We start from the raw sequence: 23,920 nt of genomic DNA, 5'->3' as shown, positions 1-23,920 counted from the left end.
GAGTTTACTGTAAAGCCGTTTTTGCTATCAACTAACCACTTCGACACCAGTTGCTTCATTCGACTTTTAGGCTACTTAAAGCTTGAAAGTAGACATAGAGTGTTTGAACATGCACAGTATCGCATCTGCAATCACATCCCTTACTATTCCCTAAAACAATACACACCAAAAATTGACCTTTCCTAAAGGGTCCCACTCTAGCAACAATCATCTCTATCCCCTACCCCTGAAGACAACTGGTTGTTCCGGGAACGGTGGCAAACGCGTTCATTTATATTCAGAGGACAACCACCTAAATACAAATACATACACTTGAGACTTAAAAAAAAAAAGCCTACCGCTCCGCCCAGCAAGCGACAAAGCTTACTCGCAGCTAAAATGCACATGGATCGAGAAAACCATTTCGCACCTAATGTGGGCCCAAGCGATGCACCACCACGCCCGGAAGTGCACCTGTTGCAGCCAGCAACGGGCCGCCGATCTAAATTGTTAGGCAAAACCCTGTAGCGGGCAAAGTGTACGGAACGGGGAAAAGAGAAAAATAGCGACGAAAAGGCTAGCTAGATAGCTAGCGCCCACGTTTGGGCAGTTTTATCCGAGGAGATCGCGACAGCTGATAAGCGATAAGGACTGATCAGCCAGTTGCGAACAAGAACTATAGGAATAAAGAATGCGGTTTGTCAATCAGCGCAGAGGCCAATCCCGCATCCCTTCCACCATGTCCTCGGGCAACCGCTCGGCATCCTCTCGACAGGCGATCAGCAACCTGTGTGCTGAGCATTTTGCCGGTCTTTTTGTCGACCCAGCTCATTCTACGGCGTCTCTCTCGTCGGGGGTTGCGAATGTCCCGGGCGATGTAGTCAACATCGACTCTGTGGCCATTGACGTACCCTCTGTGATCGTCGCACTCAACCAGCTGAAATGCTCCTACTCCCCTGGTCCCGATGGCATTCCTTACTATGTGCTGATTCAGGCCAAGGAGGCGTTCGCCCCTGTCCTTCCTCGGTTGTTCGCTCGGTCGCTCAGGGTTGGGAGCTTCCCCGCCTTGTGGTCGTCAGCTTGGCTGGTCCCGGTAGATAAGAGGGAAAGTCGCACGTCCCCTTCCAACTATTGAGGCATTTCCCTCCTTTGTGCAGTCTCTAAAGTCCTCGAATCTATCATCCACTCTGCCATATCTTCTCTTGTATACTCCATTATCCCATCCTCTCAGTATGGTTTCATGTCCAAACGCTCCACCGTAACCAACTTAATGTCTTTACTACTCGCTCTGTACCCGAGTATGGTGGCTGGTGGGCAGGTCGATGTTATCTAAACTGGCTTTAAGGCAGCATTTGACTGCTTGACTCACCAGCTACTCTTGGCCAAACTCGAGCGGGTCAGTTTTGGAGGGGCGTTTCTGCACTGGCTTCCTTGCCTTATTCCTCCCATCATGCTGTGCACCTACACGGTAGAAGCAACGATGAGAGAGGCGTACTTCCTGAGTAAAATTCTCGGTTGACGGACGCTGTGGCACGCAACTAACTCCTGAAGGGTGAAAGAACGTGTTGCTAAAGGACTTACTGGGTACCTCCTTCCTACCAGGGTCATGTTTCCCCCGCCCAAAAGCAATGGATTCGGTGCAGTGCGAACTGAAGCCGCCGACCGACTGCTGATTTATCTGACACCACTACCACTTAAAACTACTTTCAGATATCTTGCGGGTCAGACTCGAGATTCTGACACCTCTTGGCGTTGTTATGCCGCCTTCCTGTGACGGCATCTTTCTTCGTACCTTCCTTGACCACCACTCTTTCTTTGTAGGTTAAGAGTTGGTGGTCCGACTTTTTGACTCGGCTGCTGTTCTACCGTGTCCTGGACGGAACTGGTGTCCGAGGTCGATCTCGAATCGGTACGTCGTTGGACTCAAAAACAAATTGGTGTGGTTTTAACCCAATGCTTCCCTTTAATTCAAAGCCCAGTAAATTGTCATAACCAGCTCCGTCACCCTTCCACTGACTTGGCCGTTGTCCTGCCAAATCTTGGACAAGACCGGTATCTAGGATGCATGGTACATATCAAATCGGTACCTCATTGGACTCCCCAATAAATTGGCGAGGTCTTGTCCTATCCTTCCTTGCTGAAACCAACAGGCAAAATCACGCTCCGGGATGGTATACGGTCTGGTATCCTCCACTTACTGCACTTGCGTGCTAACGCCTCTGCGTTTCCTTTGCCTTCTCGTGTCTGATTCGTTCTGCTGGTGATCGAGCGACTTTCTGCGACCCGGATGCGTATTTGTCTATCGATCACCGACCCAGGAGACGATTCCGGGCGACCAACCGTGTCTCGAATCCTTCGAATCCGGTAGTCACTTTCGGCCTACGCTTCGGTCTTGATCAAGGGTACAATGGCAGAGAACAGATTACCCCGGTGGCTCTCAATCTTGCGGGCTGGGGCAGCAGCGGCTCTAACGGTAAGCGGACTAAGCGGCCGCGGGGGGCTTCGAGCTGTCTGGGGGCCTCGAGGGCAATGTGGATCACACAAATAATAGCAACATTCAATGCTGGATTTCAGCAAATCAAGGAAGCGTTAAATAAAATAGTTACTGGCGAAAATGAAAAACAGGGTACAATTCAGGAAGTAAAATAATTGTTAATAAAAATGTTTAAATTTGAAGTTTATTTAATGACCATAATCTGGAATAGAATTTTGCAAAGAATGAATGCGACCAATAAGTCACTACAATAAGTAGAATGCAAAATAATAAAAGGGTCAATTGTACTTCGATATCTCACACATTTTGTAAATAATTTCAGAAATAATTTTGATGAAATCGAAAGGAAAGCAACAAAAATAACTGATTTATCGTTTGATTCGAATGAGCGAATTCGAAAAGGAACAAACAAAAAACCACCAGGGCGGGGCCCGCCCTGCGGGAAATAATGACTGATTCAATGGCTGAATAAATGACTTATTATGAGTAGTTTTATTCAGTCAAAACGTGAGCGATTTTGAGCGACCCTCCCCTGAATTGAGTGATTCCCCTCTTCACACCACTCTCTCCTCTCCCAGTCCTCATACCGTACATCAATACAACAAGCACGGTTACATTCTTACATTTTAATACTTTATTTTCGTTGTTTGGTTATTAATGCAGTTGCGGTTGCGCAAAGCTGTGACCAGGGGTTGAGCGTAGCTGCTCGCTGCGTTGAATCGTGGACGGGAAAGGCGAAGCAAGGGGAGTGCATGACGCATAGGGACGGGTGGTATAGCAGTTTGTGAAACAAGGGGTTGAAATAATTGGGGGTGGCGGGTGGGGGGGGGGGGGGGGGGGGGGGTAAATGAAAAGATATGAAAATATGCAGAAATAAAAACAAGGAGGAGTGCAAGAAGTTAAGATAACAATGTTTTTCAAGACTTGCAAATCAATTTCAGTGGAGTCGCCGAAGAGTGTGCATCGGTTTAAAATTTTATTGAGCAGTGAGCAAATGCTGAAATGAAATAAGTTAGTTTCTGCCAATTGATAGTAGTATTATTATAACCGCTGTGGTCAGTGAACTCACTCGTGATAAAAAACTCGTAGTATTAGAGGATTTATGATTATCTCAAAGAAAACCTAAATACTTATTGTGTGTAAAAAAAATTAGATACAATCTTGCGGTGATACGTTCAATCGTCGTTTCCGAGTAGAAAGCATGTCTTTCGGTGGATTGCAAGTTTTCTTCATAGCAGCTTTCCTAGCGTTTGAAAATGGTTGGTTACACATGAAAGATAGTCGAAGTTTTTTTTCGAATTATTTATTTATTGACACTTCTTTGCAGTGCAATGTCAGGTCGATAACGCAATTCACATAGAGGGCAGCTCAGTTGTCCCTTTCGCGAGTCATATTAAATTGCACTGCAGAGCTGGTATGCTTGAAAATCAAGAAGCAGAGTGGACCTTCTCGAAGGACGGAAATAATTATACAAAGGTTCGAAAACAACAGTTCAAGCGTTCACGGAATGGTAATTATTTTTGTTTAATTATGCTTTCAGTTGGAAACTAAAGCACGCCACCTTCATGTCGATGATGCGGTTGTGTGGTTTAGCAACTTTGATGATAGTGATGTCGGCATATACCGATGCTGTATTAAGAACGATATCTGCGCTACCAAGCCGATACTATTAATTTCGTCCGATCTTAAACACAAAATCAATTGTTTAAAAGATGATTCAACGTGTGAAAATGCTACGCTTGTTGTTGAAAACACAAAAGGTCAAGATGAGAATGTAGCCAAAGATTTCGATTTATCGGTGTATTATGGAGAACTTTCAGTACAGTGTGACATCCAGGAATTTATCGGCAATGGTCAGCCAAAACATTTTTGCAAACATTTCGAAAACTGCAAGGAAACCAGGACGACGAACGAGCTCACATACAATGTTTGGAACGCTACTTTAGAAGATAGCGACGAGTTTATCGTCAATGTTGATTTCAACTCGTCGCATCTTGCACATTACCAGATTTTTATTCTTATAGCAGGTAAGTGAATTGGTTCATGGAAGAAATAAAGTAATAAACAAAATAAATCATACAGAATTTAACTATAGTATAGCTTTCAACTTCTCGTAATCATGACCGACCATATGCTTGGCCAATATTGTTTATCTCAAATAATATAACAATTTTACGTTACAAACTTAAGGCAAATCCGAATTGGTGCGATTATCTTAAAAAATTTAAAAATAAAATAATTAAAACGATTGAACGAATCTCTTTTCCAGGAAAACCGCAAATTGCTATAGACGACTACAATATTGTAGTGGGTAACGAAACGAGTGGCACCGCGTATTTACATTGCAAAGGAAGGGCATACCCCGAGCCAACCTTTGATTTTTACTACCAACAATGTCCTGATATGGGAGTGAAAAATGATAGCTGCGAAGGGCGAAAGTGGGAGAAGATCGACCATCAGCAGGTGAGCGAGCCATAGATTTCCTCATGTTTTTAAGTTTCCTGCTCATTTACGTTATTTATAGTTCCATCATAGCAATTATTCGACCAACGTGGAGGTTGTCGTGCCTTCTTGGAAAGTTTTAGCGCCAGGCCGCCTTTTATGTAATGCTACGAACACTGAAGGAACAGATGACGACACCTCCTACGTGTACCTTAAACATTTTAAGGAAGACATGAAGTTTGAAGTCGAATGTCCAGCTGATGGGGTTCTTTATGGTGACACCCTGGTTATTACTTGTGCCGTGGATGTCTACAATTTTACCAACAATGTCAACATCTATCCGGTGCAGGAGAACGCCGCCGCGAAACAACATGCAAAATTCCGTACAGATCGATACCCTTACGCTTGGAAAACTGTATATGAAATACATGTCACTAAGGACATTTTCACAAGGGACCAACAATTCAAATGCACGGCCATGTACAAAACGGGCTCTTCGCTAAACAAAACCATTCGCGTGCCGTTCTATGATCCAATCGTGCCGCACATTACTGATGGCATTAAATCTCAGCAAATCTCACTGGCTTCGAATGCATCCACTACGCTGGTATGTAACATCCATGGTGCTCCACCACCGAAGTTTATTTGGAACAAAAACAAAATTTTTCATGCGTGGGGAAACAACTCTATCACCGTTTCACTGGACAACAATGAAACACTGGTGGAGTACGAGTGCATCGGCAGTAACCGTCTGGGTTCTGTGAATATAACGTGGCACATCGTTCCGGCAGGTAAATAAGCAGTTTGCCATTACCACATAATTCAGGGACATTGAAGTAAAAATTTGTCTCTATTTTCTTTCTTCATTATAGTTACTTCCCTTGAGACCGTAGTCGCTTGTTTGAGTTCAGTAGGTCTGGTGGTAATCATCCTTGTACTAAGTTGCATCGTTTTTGTCACGTACCATGCCATCCAAAATAAACGCAATTCACCCGCATACACCCATAAAAAGAAGTATCTATAAGACCGGACGTTCACTGCGTAAATCCAATCGTTCATGCGCCGACCGACGTTCATGAATCCACACCGGCCCACGCATGCGCCGACCCGCACTTTGGGCACCATGACGGACTGAATGCAATGTGCCGCGAATAATAATTGATATAAAATGTTCCACATTTGAATCAAAGTTGAACATTTTGTAGTGACACATTTATGCCCAACTAAAAAGGCATATTTGTATATTTCTTTCTGTATAACAAGCAAACATTTTTTGTCAAAAGCGAAAAAAAAATTGAGTTTTATAATTTTGTCCAGACAAGTGTTCATGGTGCGGAGTGGCTAAATCCGGTTCATGCTTTGCAAGCATCCGCTGTAGCTGGCTGGCATTTGTTGCACTGAAATTCGATATTTGATAATTGCTAGCATATTTGGTATAACTCGCTGTATGTTTTTAACGACATCAAGTAGAAATGTTAGGCAATGCGTTATGAACAAAATTAAGTTGATTGACATGGCGAACATGTTTGTCTTGCCGTTATAACGTTAAGTCAAGCTAGCCCTAGTATACTCGGGCCCCGTCGAAAATATGTTACAATAAATTAAGAATTTCAAAACCGACCATAATTTTTTTAACCATTATTTAAAACTGATGGGGCACTAGCGCATCCATCACGCACCAACTCTTGTCCAACAACTCCGGTGATAGTAAAGTCGACTTTTAAACGTTTTGGGCGTGAGAACTCGTGTAGATAAAAAGTCGATTACAATCCATGCAATCCAGGCGCGGGCTTTGGCCACGCGTGTATCGTGTATTATACTTTCAGTATTCACCGATGGCCGCCGGTTAGTGTTCGACTCCAGCTACGAACATCTGAAGACCCAAACGAAAAGGAACTACCAGGAGCGCAGACACAGCGAGGACCATGCAGATAGCTAGCACGAAGACCATGCGGCGGCGTTAGTGCGAGAGAAGAGTTAGGGCCACCAAGGGGAAAGCGAGGTTCATGTTTTGCTGGAATGAATTCCCGATGAATTTTCATGAACACCGGATGTGTATAGCAAAGGCTAGTGCAACTGCTATAGCAATTCCCTGCGGGCAGCGGTAACTCAAAATTCTGTGTCACGTCTACGTCTCTCCCGTCTCCACCCGTTTCCACCCCTCATTGGCCCACACTTTTCAAACGATGTGCAACATCGTCAACGGTCAATTGATACAATCAGCAGGCCATCCTACTCCCACCTTCGACCCCGAATTTTCGTACTCGCTCTTTTGGGACTTAGTCAATTTTTCAGGCAAGCTGTCAGGGGAGCGTTCAGTGATGGCAGCCGCCGGGACCGGCTTGGAGTGCGTGGAGCGCAGTGAAAGTAAAGTGCGTAAATTAGTGTTGTTTTCGGTGTTATTTAGTGATCTTTATCGGTAAGAGTGAAGAAATTGTGCGTGGGCTTGCTTTGCGGTTCATATTTGGCCCGAAATGGGAAGTTGTAGTGTTGTTTACATCGCTACTCTTCCGCATGGAGAGGTACTGCTACTGCTGGCGTCCGATCCGATCTCGAGGAATTCATCGGTGGAAAACGATAAAAGATGAGTATTTTATCATGATAATGCATTAGTTGTTTTGATTATCGATGTTAAGTGTTTTATATCTCGTTTTATTTGCAGAAGCTGTTTCGTGTGGAGTTTGTTTTGGCTGCCGCTTGACCGATGTGGGTCCGACGGCGTACCTCGGAAGCGCGTTAAATTTGGCCGGATCACATATCCAGTGCTATATTGTATGTGTAGTGATATTAAGTGAATTTTAATATTAAGAATAGTGTCAATTAGTGTCGAAAATTAATGAAAAAGAAAATAAATATATGTTGTTAAAAATGAATGGAACTGGCGGACTTATCAATGCATGATGACCATCACTACACAGGTTACTCGGGGGCCGCCATTACTGACCCATGCGCATGCGCAAAATCGCCCACGAGGGTATCTCAGACCCGCTGGTTGCGTGTCACAACCAGCGCCAAACCAACGCCAAACCAGCGGGGTTTACAACATTTTTACGCGTCGCGTGACATTTTCTGCCTCCAGGGTTCTTCCCAGCGGGCAAATCATCCTGCTTTCTCGTTCTGTTGGTATCAATTGTGAATTAGACAGAAAGAGAAAGCATGATGATTTTGCCGGCCGGGTTATAGATACTTCGTTTTATGAGTGTATGTGGGTGAATTGCGTTCATTTTGGCTGGCTGGGAAGTGAGCGCCGTTTTCCGCGGGGTTAGAAAATGATCAAGGGGAGAGAATACGTCACTCACGGCTACTTTAGAAAGAGAAAGATACGACCCTCAGTAATTTAGGGTAGAAAAATTGCTAACTCGCCTAACTCGCTATAAAAAGAGAGTTTCACTTAGAAAGGGACACAACGTAGGAAACCATTTTCCCAAAGAGAGACCTCCTTCGCTGGGCCTAAGACGAAGTACGCGCATCCTGGGAACGCAAATGGAGATCGCTCATCGACGCCAAACTTCACAGCATCAAACAAACCACACTACCATGGAATGACACACCATTCTGAAGTAATATTTTTCTAAAGCTTTGAGTGTTTTTAGGAATTATCGAAACTATAATTGATTTTTTTTAGTACGAGAAACAATTTTAATTTCGGTGCAAAAGTGGGCCAAAACAGATGCAAGGAAATCTGGTTTCAACTAAAACGAAATTTGTATGCATTCTGCCACTATCAGAAATTTTCTAAACGAAAATCCGATCATCCTGCAAAAAAGTGGAAATTAAAATATGAAGTAAAATATTTGATCGTACTGATTTAACAAAAGTAAAAGTAGATAGCAGATTATAAATTATTATAAATATTATTAAAACCATAAAACACATAAAAAAGGCATTTTTCACATGGGCCAAAACTGGTACACAGGAGGGCCAAAATAGAGTCAAAAAGTGTGTTCGGAAATTAATCATTTTTCAGTGAAAACATCAAATATACTCAAAGATATGAATTTTAATGCATGCTTAGATAGCTACTCTACATTATCATACCAAGTTTATCGTAATATGATCGGTACAATTAATGCAACGATTTATTTTGTGGTGACCCTTCCCTAAGTGGGCCAAAATTGATACTTTTACCTTAGATATGTGAACTAATACACGTGTATACACGAACTCAACACCCTTGTTTATGTGAGTTTTGTGTCAGTGGGAAATAAAGGAGATCTTTCGAGAATTGTCACCACGTGCTACGGTCAAGTACTTGCAGATCCGAAGTTAATAACTAAGAAGATACAACCTCCTGCCTACCAGGGTCATGTTTCCCCCGCCCAAAAGCAATGGACTCGGTGCAGTGCGAACTAAAGCGGCGGACCGACTGCTGACTTATCTGACACCACTACCACCTAAAACTACTTTCGGATATCTTGCGGTTCAGACTCGAGATTCTGACTCCCCTTGGCGTTGTTATGCCGCCTTCCTGTGAAGGCATCTTTCTTCGTACCTTCCTTGACCACCACTCTTTCTTTGTAGGCTAAGAGTTGGTGGTCCGACTTTTTGACTCGGCTGCTGTTCTACCGAGTCCTGGACGGAACTGACCCACCGAACCAGGAGACGATTCCGGGCGACCAACCGTGTCTCGAATCCTTCGTATTCGGTAGTCACTTCCGGCCTACGCTTCGGTCTTGATCAAGGGTGCAATGGCAGAGAATAGATTACCCAGTAATTTCGACTTTTTGGGACATTTTGTGCTTCATTAAGGAGAGTGAGCCCCATCCGAAGCACTTCCTACGTCTTCACGTTCCTGTCCTTTGGCATAAGATTCATCCTACACTCCAGAGAGGCAAAAAAGACCAGAGGGCTAGATTACTGCTCCCAAGATTACAGTTACCTTACGAGGCCCGTTCCGTCTGCGGCACACTACCATACCCCCGCCGAGGTTTCACTCTGATAATGTACGGGTGGGCGGATAACCCTCCCACCCAGATCTCCGTCGGTCACCTCTGTTGCCAGAGGGTAGAATGCCGTTGTTGGTGTAGCATGGATGATACCAGCGTAGTAGATACGCCCGGAGTCATTGATATTTTCTGAGATTTAATCCCATCAGTCCTGTGCGGAACGATTGGATCATAAAACGGCATTTGAAAGGCTTTGTTCTTAAAAATATCATTTTTGAAACACTAATGAACATGAGTCGAGAATATCAAACTTAATTTTGTACTGTTTGATGTGATTTCAATTCGAAATACGCTGCATGACGGCTCTACTTACATTGACCTTTAACCATTGAGTTAAAAATAAAATTCTCGTTACACACAACGCTGCGAAAACAAGTGTGTCTGATAAGAAACTATGAAACTTGTTTAACCCTTTCACGACCAAAGGAAATATTTTTCCCATCTACAAAACTCGTTACTGTTTGTTCAACTATATCAAAACGATACTTTTGAAACGAAACATAAAAAAAACATTATTTCAAAGGCCTCAAATGTCTTTCTGAACGTATAAACAAAAAAGAACTATTAAAATTAATTGCCCAAAAACCAAACCATTCGTGCGTTCAACCAACAACAAAAAGTTAGTATTTGGCAAGTTGATGAATTTATAATTTTTTTCATAGAAACGGCTAAGATATTTTTTTTAGAATTTTTGTCATGTAATTTGTAGTAGAAAGCAAATAGAGAAAATTTCGATATCATAACTATACTGGTCATTTATTTACTTTTATGGTTTATAGGGTAAAATACTTCCCATGAAATTATAAAAAAACCTACACGTACTGTAAGGGTTTTCTGGTGATATTCTCTTATTTTACACCCCAAATAGCCAAAACATTGTGTTGTATTGCCAATTTAAGGCCTGAATAGCTTACGGTCGTGAAAGGGTTAATGTGAATATTATTCAATTTAATGGCTGTATTATTACTTTCTAGAAGATGACGGTAAAAATTAGCCGACTATAGAAGTATCTCCTAGAAGACGGTGGGGATCACATCTTTCAGCAAATTACACATTTCTTCATGATCGTTGCAACTTAATTTTTAAAACTATCTTTAAAAACAAATGTTAATATCGCTTGTATGAACTATCCAACTCATTATAAAAGCCTTCGTTCCGTTCGTTTGTCAATTTGCGGCTTGATTGATATCAATAACAACTTTCTCCGAAAACCGCTTGTCACAAACGAATGAATTATTATGAGTATTCGATTTTTTATACTACCTTAAATTTTTTCACCCAAACTAGTCAGACTTTCTGGGAAATTATTTTTTTTTTTTCATTTATTTTTCATCATATTTCTCCACTCATAGTTATGGTTGATTTGTAGTGTATGAAATCGTCAATTTAAAATCAAATACAACCCTGTAATGTTGAGGAGCAGCAGGGGAGATTTTCTCATGCTGCTAGACAACCTGATTTCCGGATGAGTTGCGTCTGCTTTTTCCGGTAACATTTTCCGGTATACATCCAAGAGAAAAACATCCCAACTGGTTCTTATTTAAATAACTACATCACAGTATTGTAGATTTCATACATTTGGTTTTCTACCACCTTATTCCATTTTGAAGTTCACTCGGAGGTACAGTTGGCTCATCAAAATCGCTGTAGCTGCAAGAAGATAGCGAAGATCGATTTGTATAGTCCAGCTCCGTTGGGACCTGTAGACCAGACACGTTGTTTCCAGTCGCTTGTGAGGCTACCGGGATCGCAAGATGATCATTGCCGAGCGGCAATGATGTCTCTTGCTTCTATAAAACAATCATAATGAGCTCTTCGTGCATTAAAAAAATATCGTTTCACACCTCACCGTGGTTTGTGATCTCAGCTCCATCATCCATCTCATGCTCATGCGGTCCATCTCCCGCTGGATCTGTTGTTTATAGCAGATATGCTTCATGTACCTGCACAGAATCATGGCCAGCAGTACGACAATCGCGACAACCAAACTGACAAGTATCGCCTCGCCAATGATTTGTAGCTGTGAGAGAAAATGAATGCGTTAGGAACACGAAAGCAAAGCCAAGAAAGAGAAACGACCTCAATCATCCTAGAACGGCGATTTTAAGTAGATTCGCTTTAGGAATGAGAAGGAGCTTAACTTTCGTCGTTCGTCTTAAGCGAAATGCGTTTGAATCATCTAACGGGGAATTTGGAACTGAGTTTCAAGTATTGAGTGTGAAAGCAGTTTATCGAAGTTTGTGAGAACAGTTGCTTGGCAACGTAATCATGGCGAACTAACTGCTTGAAATCGAATCAGTAAACACAGTGCTGTGATGAGTCATAGCAATACATTTCGACTGAGTGCAAAACGAACGTTTAGCTCGTTGATAATTCATGCAAATCAAACATTTCCGAAAAGCGTGGAAAGTATTCTGCATACATTTGGTTCCATGTAGTGCCATGTTACATGTTTATGGTTGAATGCCGAATGTTTTGGTTTTCGAGCTTTGTGTTGTTAGCTCATGATGCATAGAATGGAGTAATTATAAATAAGATAAATCTTCATGTTCCGCGCAATTTACCAAACCCATCAAATTTGGGGGATTTTTGGGCCCAACGGTTGGACAGTCAATAAAAGGCGCTCGACATATCATCGATAAATCATCGCGCTTGTGTTTAGTGACCGTATGTTTGTTCAACCGATATGGCGTTTATAGTGTGTCATCGAATGACGCCCGTACTAGCACTTCTTGTGTGCGGCCTCAGCGTACTGCAGCTCGGTGCTTCGGTCGAGTTGAAGGAGCACGTTCCCAAGGACCCGGTGGCCACTGCCCGACATTCCGCTTCCGATCACGTGCGGGAAATTCTCGGTCGTGCCTTTGGTGCCGATGAGCACTCCTCGCACTCCCGGAGCCACAGTTCGAGCTCCTCGAGCGACGAGCACAGTGACAACGGAGGCCGACGTTGGGATCGCCATCGGAACAGCTGCCGGTACGTGAGTCGTTCCGGGAAGGATTGCAAGTGCCGCTGCAGCGACCGCAAACGGGATGGGGGTCACTGAGTGGAAGAACCTTGCAATTCTCGAAAAGTGTATTGCTCCTCTCGCCTATTTGAATAAAGTGACTAAGGGTGTCGAAAATCAACAAAATTCTTCTAGTTGCGTGTTTGGTCGTTATTTTTTTCTATACTCATGATAATGGTTACAGTGACGGTGTGAATGTGTAGGTTCGGTTTCTCCAAACGCTTGACCTTGATAAAATATTGAGTCACCACCAACGGTCAGCTGTGATATCATAACTGGGGCCAAGTCTGCGTTATCGTCTTGAGCTGCTTGAGACTGCGCCCTTATCTGCGTTCGTTGCACTTTGTGTGTGGAACGCACAAGGCTAAACCTCTGGGTAAAGGTCATGAGGAGATATTTTCAGAACCAAAGCAAGATAAAGACATAGTATAACGTTTCTAATTCGTTTTAAAGGCGAAGAATAATTTGCCTTTGTCAACGAACATTAGGCATTAGAAACTTGCCGGGAAGATTAATAATTGTTCCCAAATTAGATGGCGAAACGAAAAGCGGCGAAATACGAAATATTAGCAAACTTCAAAATAATTATTGTCATCACTACTGCTTCTTAGTAAATAATGCAATTCAAAAATTTAGTCATTATTGAGATTTTCTAATTAAGTCGAGTACGTACGTGTATAAAAAATCTGTTCCCTATCATTTTTGGAACATTTGTTGGTGAATTATTCATTTGTTTGTTTTTGTTGTATGCCCATCCATTTTAAACATATTACACCGTTTTCGAGCCCAGCTAAGCATCGTTCAACTACTTCTGTATCACTGTTCAATCGTAAGTAAACATTTGACGTCCAAGTAAAATACTGTGTGTAAAATCCAAACGTAAATGAATAAAGTTCAATCGCAACGAAACATTTGATGTAATAAAGCTGATACGTTTACATGATAAAGGTTTAACTTCGTTTTGTTGATTTAATTTGCAAAGACCATTAGAATAAAAATAAATATACATTTATAATTTATGTAATTTATAATTCAGGCACAAAATTTTATGATAATCTGCATTTGGCGTAAAAAAATCTTGATCTTCGTGAGAAGTTGTTTTACAGTTGTTGTAAGTTTTCGTGGATTTCGGGATGGCATTTCTACATTATTTTCGTCTGCCATGTTCGTCAGTAACTCACTTGAACGATTAAAAAAGCTCTTTGTGCTCCGCAGCTAATTATTTACCATAAGATTACTTACTCAATGATTGTTTTCCAACGATTGTAAAAAGCGATAATAGGGCAAAAAACGAATCCGGGCAATATAAACGTGCATTGAAATCGGAGGCATCAAATGTTTCGTTGCGATTGAACTTTATTCATTTACGTTTGGATCATGCACAGATAGGCAACAGTATTTCAGTTGGACGTCAAATGTTTACTTACGGTTGAACAGTGATACAGAAGCAGTTGAACGAGGCTTAGCTGGCTCGAAAACGGTGTGGCATAAACGGACCCATCCTCAAATATCATTTTGACACATTTGCATTTCCGATCATTGGTATTTGTAACGCGAAAAGTTTGCCCTTCCGTTTTTCTCTTTTTCCATAGAGTTTTGTTTAGCATGATTGATGACATATGATAAGAAAACGCAGCAAAAAGTACATAATGATCTTAAATAGTAAATGAATACGTGTACAAAAATGTGTGTAAAGCGATGAAAATTTGATTAGTCAAAATAACCCAACGTAATTTCAAAATTGGAGCCGTAAATATGAAGATTTTCTTTATATATAAGTCTGCCCATAAATAACTTGAATTGAACAGTTGCTTGAATCGATTGCGATTTTGTAAATTAGTAATTTACCAAGAAAATACGCGGTTCGGTTTTTGTTTTCCTACGCACAGTTAATTAGAAAAAAAGTTATCCTTCAGCAACGCCCTAGTATTGAGTTACATCAAATCTATCCCATCTCGCTGCCCTAACTCACGAAAACGGCAACAACGTGCTAATAAAGCACGCAATGATTCACCTTCTTCGCGCTACCATTACGGGCCTGTTCCTCACCAATGTCAAGTTGGCATCAAGAAGCATCCCGTCGGAAACGAATAGGCAGCCGTAAACCGGTTAGAGTTTAACAAACTTTAACCAACGATGTTGGAAGCTGGTAAGGGGAGGCTTTAGGGAGGTTAAAATGGCTACGTGCGCGCACGATGCTGAGCAGTTGTCGCCTCTCGTGATGCTCCGTTTCCATACGCGTCGGATTCGCCGTACACGAATTTCGGTGGAATGAAGCGTACATTGTTTGGAAATTTATAACCTACACTAGCTGGGGTTACTAGCTAGCGTTCGCGAATGAACGAACGGACATGCCTTCAGTCGGTGTGGCAAAGTGTGCTGCAAATTTTAGAACAATGTGTACCCTTGAAAAGAAAAGTGTGGACTTAGGGAAGGGTTTGGTACCAGCACATGATGTAATTGTCCGCCACCGTTGCGAACAATGGAACATATTGTATCTAATGCCACATCCAACCTGTCGCCGAGCTTCATCACATCACTATTTAAAGGACGAAGCTTCGGAAAGACAACATTACTCGTAGATCACATCCCGGACAGGTGACAGAAGTAAATTAGGAACCACAAACCCAACCGTCAATCGTGATGAACCCAATAGTCATCTTGTTGTGTGCGCTGTTGGCCGTATCCTGCCGAGCGACCACCACCGACCGCGAGGACGTTGCCGGCTCCAAGGAGGCCGCTTTGGCCACCTTTCTGCAGCCGCTCGAAGTGAGACTGCGTGACGATCGTATTCTGCCGGAGCGAAACGCAAGGGAACTGAGTTACCTGGGTAAGTTTTCAATATTTGATGATGAGAAAATTCCTGCGAAATTTTATCATTCGTCCTTTTCTAGGAACAGGATACAACTACAGTCCGTACACGGCGGGTCATTACAATCCGTACAACCCGGTGTATGGTGGACTGCATGCCCAGTACAATCCGTACAGTCCGTACGTCGGTGGGTTGAGTGGGTATGGCTCCGGTGTCGGTGGTTTCGGAGGAGTTGGAGCAACCGGTGCAGGTGGTTTCATTGGTGGTGGCCTGGCCGGAGGGCTCGGTGGATATCCGGCGGGTGGACAGCTTGGATACGGCATCGGACAAAGCGGCTATTCGTACTCAAACGGCTGGAACGCCCTTCAAAGCCCGGTTGGATACGGCAATCAGCTCGCCGGGTACTATAACCGAGGACTTTACGTATGAGGGAAGGATTTCAGACTGACTAACGCACGATCGATAGAGCTCGAAACACTTCGGAACACGTTGACTGATAATAAAAAATAAATTCGAATTTATAGCAGCATCACAAAACCGAAGTCATATTTTACTTGTTTGGTTTTATTTTTCTCCTTTTCAATTTAAACATATCGTAATAAAATGAAGAACCTCTGTAAATCAAAACATTGTCCTAGAAAATCTTTGTACAGTATGTGTGTTTGCATTATCAAATGCTTTTTCTGAACCATCAAGATGTTCTTATTTAAAACAGAGCTCTGTTTGAGCAGTTAATTAAAAGATAGGACTACTCTGACCATCAATTAATTACACAATTTGATTAAATCTAAAAGGAACGCTTATAAAAATCCAACCTACGATGGGTTCTAAATCGAGATCCAATTCGGATGTTTACGGAAACGGTCGCAACATGGCACGTAGTCACAGCGCTGGGAATTCCGCTAGAAAACAACCCTTAGCCATACGATAACGCACACAGAAAAATCGTAAACACCACGAAGTCGTAAACAGGTCGGACAGAAAAGCTTCATCTCTTCCGCCATCGGGATAGAATCATCAACCCATGCCTCGCCGATACTGCGAAAAGATGCGGAATGCCACTTTGTGTGACGACACCCGTTTGTAATGGATCCACCTCTATTAATCCGTCTTGTGCGATCCATGGACGCGAATCACTTAATGGACCAGCGGAACACCGAAAATAAAAACTAAATCTTTGCCTCCACCCCTCCCTCCCTGAAAACGAAGCTTCGAGAGATCGGTCGGAAAGTGTGCCGATTTTAATTCGCTTATGTTTAGGAGACCATTTTCGACTTACTAGCGTTCCCGGTCTCTACGTTGTCATTTGTCGCCGGCGTTGTCGTTGTCTAGCATTGCCATCCGAATCGAGAGATTCACACGACATCGTACCTGTCCGTTTCTCGTCCCATCAGGTTCTCCCATCCCTTCCTTTCGTCTTTGGTCGATCCACCCGAAAGCATCTGCGCAGAAACAACCAAATCAAGCTGACCGGAGGCTGTGTGTAATGTATAAAAGCGAAACGATCGCGACCGGGAGCCGATCAAACCGAAGACAGCCATCGAGTGGAAAGGAAAGAAGTGATCCTTCGCAAGGGCTACCTTCCGTCGTCTGGCCGGAAGCATTGGTGTGAAATTCGTAGACGAGAGGGAGCAGCTTGTCGTGCATTTTGTGTGATTTGAAGGTAAGCGTCCGGAAGAAACGTTCCTAGGTAGGTCGTGATTGAAGTGATTAGAGTGACAATTGCGCCATCACAAAACTGTTTTGGCTCGTTCTGACCCATTCTACCGAAGTGTTTAAACAACAACAACACCTAGCCGTTACGTGAGTGAGTGCTAACTTAGTGAATCAGTGAAAAACACGACTCGGGATGATCTGCAGTAAATCGGATTCGCGGTGTGCTAATCACCGTTTTTGTCACCACGATCATCCCGGGGGTTTTATTCGTTAGATGCTGTGAAATATAAGCAAATAGGAAAAGAGAAGATCTGCTGAGAATGAAATCACCGCACCGTGACCGGTTTCGTCGAGTGGCTTTCTCAAACGAATCGATCATGCATGAACGACAATGACCTAGTTCTATCGATTTATCAGTGAATATGTTTTTTCAATAAAAAAAGGAGATGTGAAAACGTTTTATCTTGCAGTAAAAATTTAAAATATTCACTCATTTTCGCTCTTTCTGCATATTTGAATTTACAGAAATATTTTACGAGAGAAACATACGAACTGAAAAATGAAAACCTTCCAAAGTTGCCTGATGCTTATCGTCGCCCTGGTGACGCTCGCCAGCGCCTACCCAGCTCAATCTCAAGACAACAACCCTGCGTCAGTGGAGACGGTTCGGTTGGTTCCGGTCGAGGCTGCCGATAGCGTACCAGAAACTGAAGTGACCGATTCGGAGAGCGCCCGTCAGAAGCGACATCTTGGCTTCGGCGGTGTTGGCATTGGCGTCGGGGTTGGGTTGGTCGGCGGTGGATTCGGCGGGTTCGGTGGTTATCCCGGGTATGGCTATGGAGGATACCCCGGCTACGGATACGGTGGATTCGGCCCCGGTTTTGGATATGGCGGCTACCGCCGTTACGGCTATCGATACGGAGGTTTTGGATACGGTGGCGGCGGCTACGGCTATCCGCCGTATTATTTCTAAGTTAAATTATTATTTGTAAAGCGAGAAAAACGAGAGAAAATTGGATCAAAAAATAAATAAAATGCGATGTGTTTAAAAAAGCAAAATATTTCCACCTTTGCTGCACAATTATTTGGCAATATTCTCGAAAAAAGGGCATCTTTGTCTACTCTAACATAATTATATCGTGCGTGGGAAGCCAACCATGAATGCTGATGGGACAATGAAACCGAAACGTTACCGCATCGTTTGAGTAGTGCAAGGTCACGAAAGGGGTGGCTTGCGAAATTCGAAACGAAACTCTTGGCTGGCCAACGGACAATCATCGGAATGAGAAGAAGTAAAACAATGTGCTGTATATAATTTGTCAACACTCCAGAGAACATTCCAGACTTCCACAATAGTGAGATTTTTCTCATGCAGTTCAAATTATGTTCACAGTGCTAAATTCAGATCTAAACTTGCAATTTGTGCACATTTGATCGCTATTGAAAAATTATAATGGCTTATGTTTATTGAGCAATTTAATTGCTTTTTAATAATTTTTCGACATAAAAGAATGTGAATGAATAATTTCAATTAAATACAAAATGGTAATATACATTTCTTTAATTTAATGGACATTATATTTGAGAAACGAGATACGAGTTATTATTTAAATCAATTTAGGTAATTAAACACCATAACTTTAATCTTTGGATCAAATTGTGAACGCAGTAAACACATGATTTGTGACGACAAATTGCATATAAGTGTATTTCGTAATCTTCTCCATCTGGAAAAGGAAATTATTAATTCCGTTGTGGAGGAAACGAGTCGCAGCGAACGATCCGGACACCTGATCGTAACATATCTAATGCTTCAGCATTCCATGTCGGTACTGCTCCCGGATCATTGCACCCCATTGCATACACCACAGCCACACACACACACACACACGCCCAGAGGGGGGAACCACAGCTTCTTACCGGACGACTCATGACGTGATTAGCACTTGGGATCGTGCGATTCATGAATGAAGCCGCGCATGACAAAGCAATATGTTAAACGATTCAATCGATGCTTCCTTACGAGTCCACGGTAGTCTGCCGGTGGATCTGCTGGATGAGAACATTTAAATTTGATTTAACGTTGATTGTCGCTACCGCCTAACGACGACCGGTTTCCCGGGTGGAGAAAGTCTAATTATAAGTCGCTAGGGTGGGGCGTGTAGGTACGAACCGAAGTGTTTCGACACGTGTGGGAGAAAAACAGGAATCCCCGATAGCTAAACAAACAATCGTGACGATCTTAGGTAAATATGTGATGTTGTAGGCTGGGCTTGCAGAACAAAATTACTCTCAAGGTGTTTCAATATAAAATGGAAAAGAGAATGCAATTTGTACTGGCTTAATGCACCATTTGAGTGAGATTTGATAGAACTAGGTTAAAATGTTTTACCACAAACTTAACAAGTAAATTTCAAGGTGTCTTTTCTGATTGGTTCATATTTTTTACACAGGTTGTTTGTATGGAAAGTTTGAAGAAATAAAAAACGGTCATTTCATGCATTTCCAGCAATTAAAAATCAATCACCTTAATAGAAATCATGTGGTTTACGATTAAGCTCAACGATATTATACCTACCAACCCAACGTTATTCTTCAACATATCCTAGTAAAACTAGAATTACATAAATGAAGAAAACATTTCTTGCAGAAGTATAGGAATTGTTATAGACTGCATTGCGTAAAAAATAATGTTGCCTAAAATGCGAGAATGATAAATGTTAGACTTTGAATTTTTCTATTTTGATTTCTTTGCTTAAGTAGCAATTCATTCATTTTAAAATGATTATATGAAGAATCGTTTTCTCATCGTTAGGTCTTCTTCAGCATGTGTTTCCTTTCTTGGATCGTGTTATATGATTTCGTATCTACTCTTCTTCTGTTCTCCTTGTGATATATTCGAATATATCAAAACATCGTTCAAACTTTGTCATGCAATATCACAATGAATCTTTATTCACAACGCTTGCCTTCCATAGAAACAAAGAGTAAATCACATCAATAGTAACGACGATGGCCATATCCTCCGTAGCCTCCATAACCGCCCCCGTATCCTCCGTATCCTCGTCCGTATCCGAAGCCTCGTCCGTATCCTCCATAGCCTCCGTATCCTCCGAATCCTCCGCGATATCTGCAATTAATGGGCACAACCATGTAGCATTGTCCAGACGATCCCGTCGTTGTTCGTTTTCAATTTGTTTTCCTACAGAATAAATTGCTTTCTTACCCGCCATAACCACCGTATCCTCCTCCGTATCCGCCACCATACCGGCTGTGGCGCTTCTCCCGGACTACCTCACCGTCTTCGTACAGCACGACAACATCTTCCTCCGGGGCAACGGCCTGAGGCTCCTGCGAAGGATCGTCCAGCACGACGGGTGCTTCCCCGACGGGAACGGCCTCGATGGCGACGAACGCCAACATCACCAGCGCAACGCACAGAAACACTTTCATCGCGAACCGTTTGCCTTCGTTCTTTCTTAGCCACGTATTATCTGACGCTTTGATGTGGTACCGGTGTCGTTCTAGGTTGGTTTAGTGCCGATCAGAAGCGCGGTAGCCGTATTTATACGGACGCCCTTTTTTCGCGCGCCAGCCCCATGCCAAACGAAGCGTCCCGGTTTGTGGGATTTTTCTTACCGCCCGCCCGTACAAGAACGGCTCGCGGATGGCATTTCGTATCGTTTGTCATCGTCACCACGGCGCAAATCCCGACGCTTTCGTGTGTGCCTTCCGGTTTCCCAGGTCCCCGCTTACCTACCACCCGCGGTGCAAACAGTAAGAGGATCTGGTCCACCGTCTGACCCTACTACTCATATTGCATGTTTACCGCGAGCGATAGCTAAGCCGGCCATATGCTAGTGTAGCCATGTGGGTATAGTTGTACATGTATCGGTGAGGTGTTATTTGCCTTCGGACGTGCCGCATCGCTTGCAAAGGGCAACGCAGCACTCAAAAGAGATCCACGGCACGTTAGGCGACGAACCTGTTATTATTCTTGTTTTCAATCAATCCCACCGAACTGGATCGATTTTATTTTGTCATTTTCTTAATCACAAACCTGTCCAATCTTTCCACCACCAGGTGTGTGCAAGCACCGAAAACAAAACCCTCCGGGTAGAGATTTCTCATCAATCAGCAGAGTCGTTGGCATTCGGGGTTTTCCAAAATCTTTCGGTTGTTTACATCGTTACATGGGACGGAGGGAGACTCAATGTCACTGGGCGCCAGTGGAATGGTAAACAACAACCTATTGATTTTTCACCTTACCGAGGCCGTTCTGATGGGCGTGATTCATCTCCTTTTATGCGGGGCATCTTTTGAAGAGAAGAATAACTCGAAATCGACTTTGTAATATGACAGTTATTCTTCATTTTAACAACTAGGTTTACCTTTTTGAAGTAGGAAAAGTTTAAAGAAACACGGAAAGCTAGTTTTAACCCTTTTATTATAGTAAAATCATTTCACTTGACCTACATGTGCCAAGTTTTAATTTCTAATATTCAAATAAGATTTATCATTTGAATAAAACAAACCGATTGCCAATGTTTGAAAATTCCTTATGAGCGCTTTCTAAATTTAAAACCACTGCTTAGATAAAGTTAAAAAAAAGAAGACAAAAGATAATGTTAGGACTTGCGTTTGGACGCAAAAGACTTTTCTAATTCTTTTTCCTGAAAGTAACATTCTAAAATTCCCCACTACGCTTATGGTACTAAAATTACCGGGGAGATCTATTTTTGATGTTCCTCTAGCAATGGGGATTATCTTTTGTTGGGCAAACAACGTCAACCCGTCAATCGTTCATTCACATCACGCATCACGGCTTGAAGATGCCGTTGAGCGAATCTTGCGGCGAACAGTGTGACTTTCAAGTTCACCCCCACGCCGGGCACTTTCCCCACTCTCCACGGAGACGAGTTATGCAAATCTCCGGTCCGGTTCGCGTAGACCGATAGTTCGGTGATTCCAAGCCCCCAAAAAAGCCGCCGGTTTTTCAACAGTTATTTTCAAGCAGTTCAACCGGACGGGTCGAAGAGTAAGCATAGCGCAGCACGTTCACCGCCAGACACAACAGCGACTGTCACGATGAAGCTCCTGTGTGCGATATTGGTGATTGTTTCGGTGCTGCTGTGTTTCGGACACGCGCTAACACTGGTTGATTCCGCCGACGATATGCTGGCGGAAGAGAGCCGGCAGCTGCAGAGTGATACCATAATCCCGGCCGATGCTACGGTTCGGGAGAAGCGAGGCCTCAAGTACCAGTATCATTACAAGGAGAAAAGCGTCGGTGGATTGTTCCCGTTCAAGCAGACGATCGAGCGCAAGGTGCACATCAAGCATGGCCATGGACTGCTGGGCGGTGGCCACTATCGCGAGGTGACCAAGGTCAAGCAATTTGGGCTTGGTCGCTAATGAAGAGGAAAGTTGAAGCGCGTTGGCCCGCGCATGGCAAGACGGCCAGCGTTGCATTGTTGCACAAGTGTCGAAGCGGACACAGCTGTCTGAAGATCTCGAGCGAGGTCATCTGAAATGATGTAACGATCCGCTCGAATTACCTGCAAGTTGTACAAAAAGGCTTTTACTTTTGTAATAAAATTGAAATATACCAACCCATCCAAAGAAATTCTTCTTTGTTAAACATTTTACCTAATTAAATTACTTATCGATTATGCGGGTTAAATTATATTCGGTGATGATGAAAAAAACTAAATTATAGATTCAGTTAAGCAAAAATTGAGCTATCCTTGGGGTCTAAAAAAAAATCCAAAACACTCAAATATAATGTGTCTTTGTAGTATAGCACAATGACTTCATGCGATGCTGTAACATTCAATTTTTTTTCTGCTACCGCATCCGGTTCGTAATGATCAACGGGATTTTAGTACAATCGTCGTGATCTTACGTGACGTGCGAAGTGCGTTCTCGATCTTTTTCGTTTGAAACGCCTTTGGGTATGCAATACAACACGACACGCCTTCTGAGGTTTTGCTCGAAAATATTGATAGCAACAATGAGAAAAAAACCAAATCAACAATAGATTTGACTTTGAAGGTTTGAAGACACACAGTATTTAAGGAGCCACGCTTCAGTTTCTTAAAAACCATTTTTGCATCATAAAGCTAGTGTTTCTGACATGAACCGCGCCTGTTTTTTTCTTTCCTAGCATCCGGAAGTCAGTCTCAAAGTACCATTTGTTATTTTAATCTGTAGCATCTTTTGACCGTTCTGATCTTCTATGTGGCAGTTGGAGTGGCAGCTTCGCAGCTTCCTAGTATATTTTTCTCAAGCAACAAAAAACAGTAAACACCATATCACTAATAGATGTTAGCATTATTTGCATACTACCAACGAACAGTGTGTGTCTGTGTTTGCGATGTCTTTTTTTCTCAACGCTACACTCAGAATCAGGTTCTGACCACTCCACTGTGCCAGACCGTGTGGTCTGGTAAAGTTTGGTCTGTGGATTTGTTTGAATATTTACATTCGACATTGAGAATTCGCGCGCTTCACAGTTGTCATCTGTTTGGCACACACGAGAGGTTCTATCGGGGTGTGCTCGAGTGTAACCGTTTCAGTGCTCACAT

At 42.8% G+C, this 23,920-nt stretch overlaps 3 protein-coding genes across 3 annotated transcripts; 2 read left to right on the top strand and 1 right to left on the bottom strand.

Annotated features, from left to right (window-relative positions):
- The first annotated feature begins 15,508 nt into the window (after nucleotides 1–15,508).
- Nucleotides 15,509–16,106, top strand: LOC131264209 (keratin-associated protein 19-2-like). The gene is made up of 2 exons (XM_058266498.1): nucleotides 15,509–15,695; nucleotides 15,760–16,106. Exons 1-2 carry the CDS (start codon nucleotides 15,509–15,511, stop codon nucleotides 16,104–16,106), a joined length of 534 nt encoding a protein of 177 aa, XP_058122481.1.
- Nucleotides 16,107–17,208: 1,102 nt separating this feature from the next.
- Nucleotides 17,209–18,368, top strand: LOC131265757 (shematrin-like protein 1). Its single transcript, XM_058268063.1, has 2 exons — nucleotides 17,209–17,340; nucleotides 17,859–18,368. Exon 2 carries the CDS (start codon nucleotides 17,893–17,895, stop codon nucleotides 18,304–18,306), a length of 414 nt encoding a protein of 137 aa, XP_058124046.1. The 5' UTR covers nucleotides 17,209–17,340; nucleotides 17,859–17,892; the 3' UTR covers nucleotides 18,307–18,368.
- Nucleotides 18,369–20,258: 1,890 nt separating this feature from the next.
- On the bottom strand, nucleotides 20,259–20,856 carry LOC131265713 (uncharacterized). The gene is made up of 2 exons (XM_058268016.1): nucleotides 20,560–20,856; nucleotides 20,259–20,463 (listed from the first exon to the last, which is right to left on the bottom strand). Exons 1-2 carry the CDS (start codon nucleotides 20,784–20,786, stop codon nucleotides 20,331–20,333), a joined length of 360 nt encoding a protein of 119 aa, XP_058123999.1. The 5' UTR covers nucleotides 20,787–20,856; the 3' UTR covers nucleotides 20,259–20,330.
- Nucleotides 20,857–23,920: the final 3,064 nt, after the last annotated feature.

Source organism: Anopheles coustani, chromosome 2 (assembly GCF_943734705.1).
Source record: "Anopheles coustani chromosome 2, idAnoCousDA_361_x.2, whole genome shotgun sequence".
In the NCBI taxonomy this organism is placed as follows: domain Eukaryota; kingdom Metazoa; phylum Arthropoda; class Insecta; order Diptera; family Culicidae; genus Anopheles; species Anopheles coustani.
The sequence above is the reverse complement of the archived record's forward strand: the minus strand, read 5'-3'. Positions and strand labels throughout refer to the sequence as shown.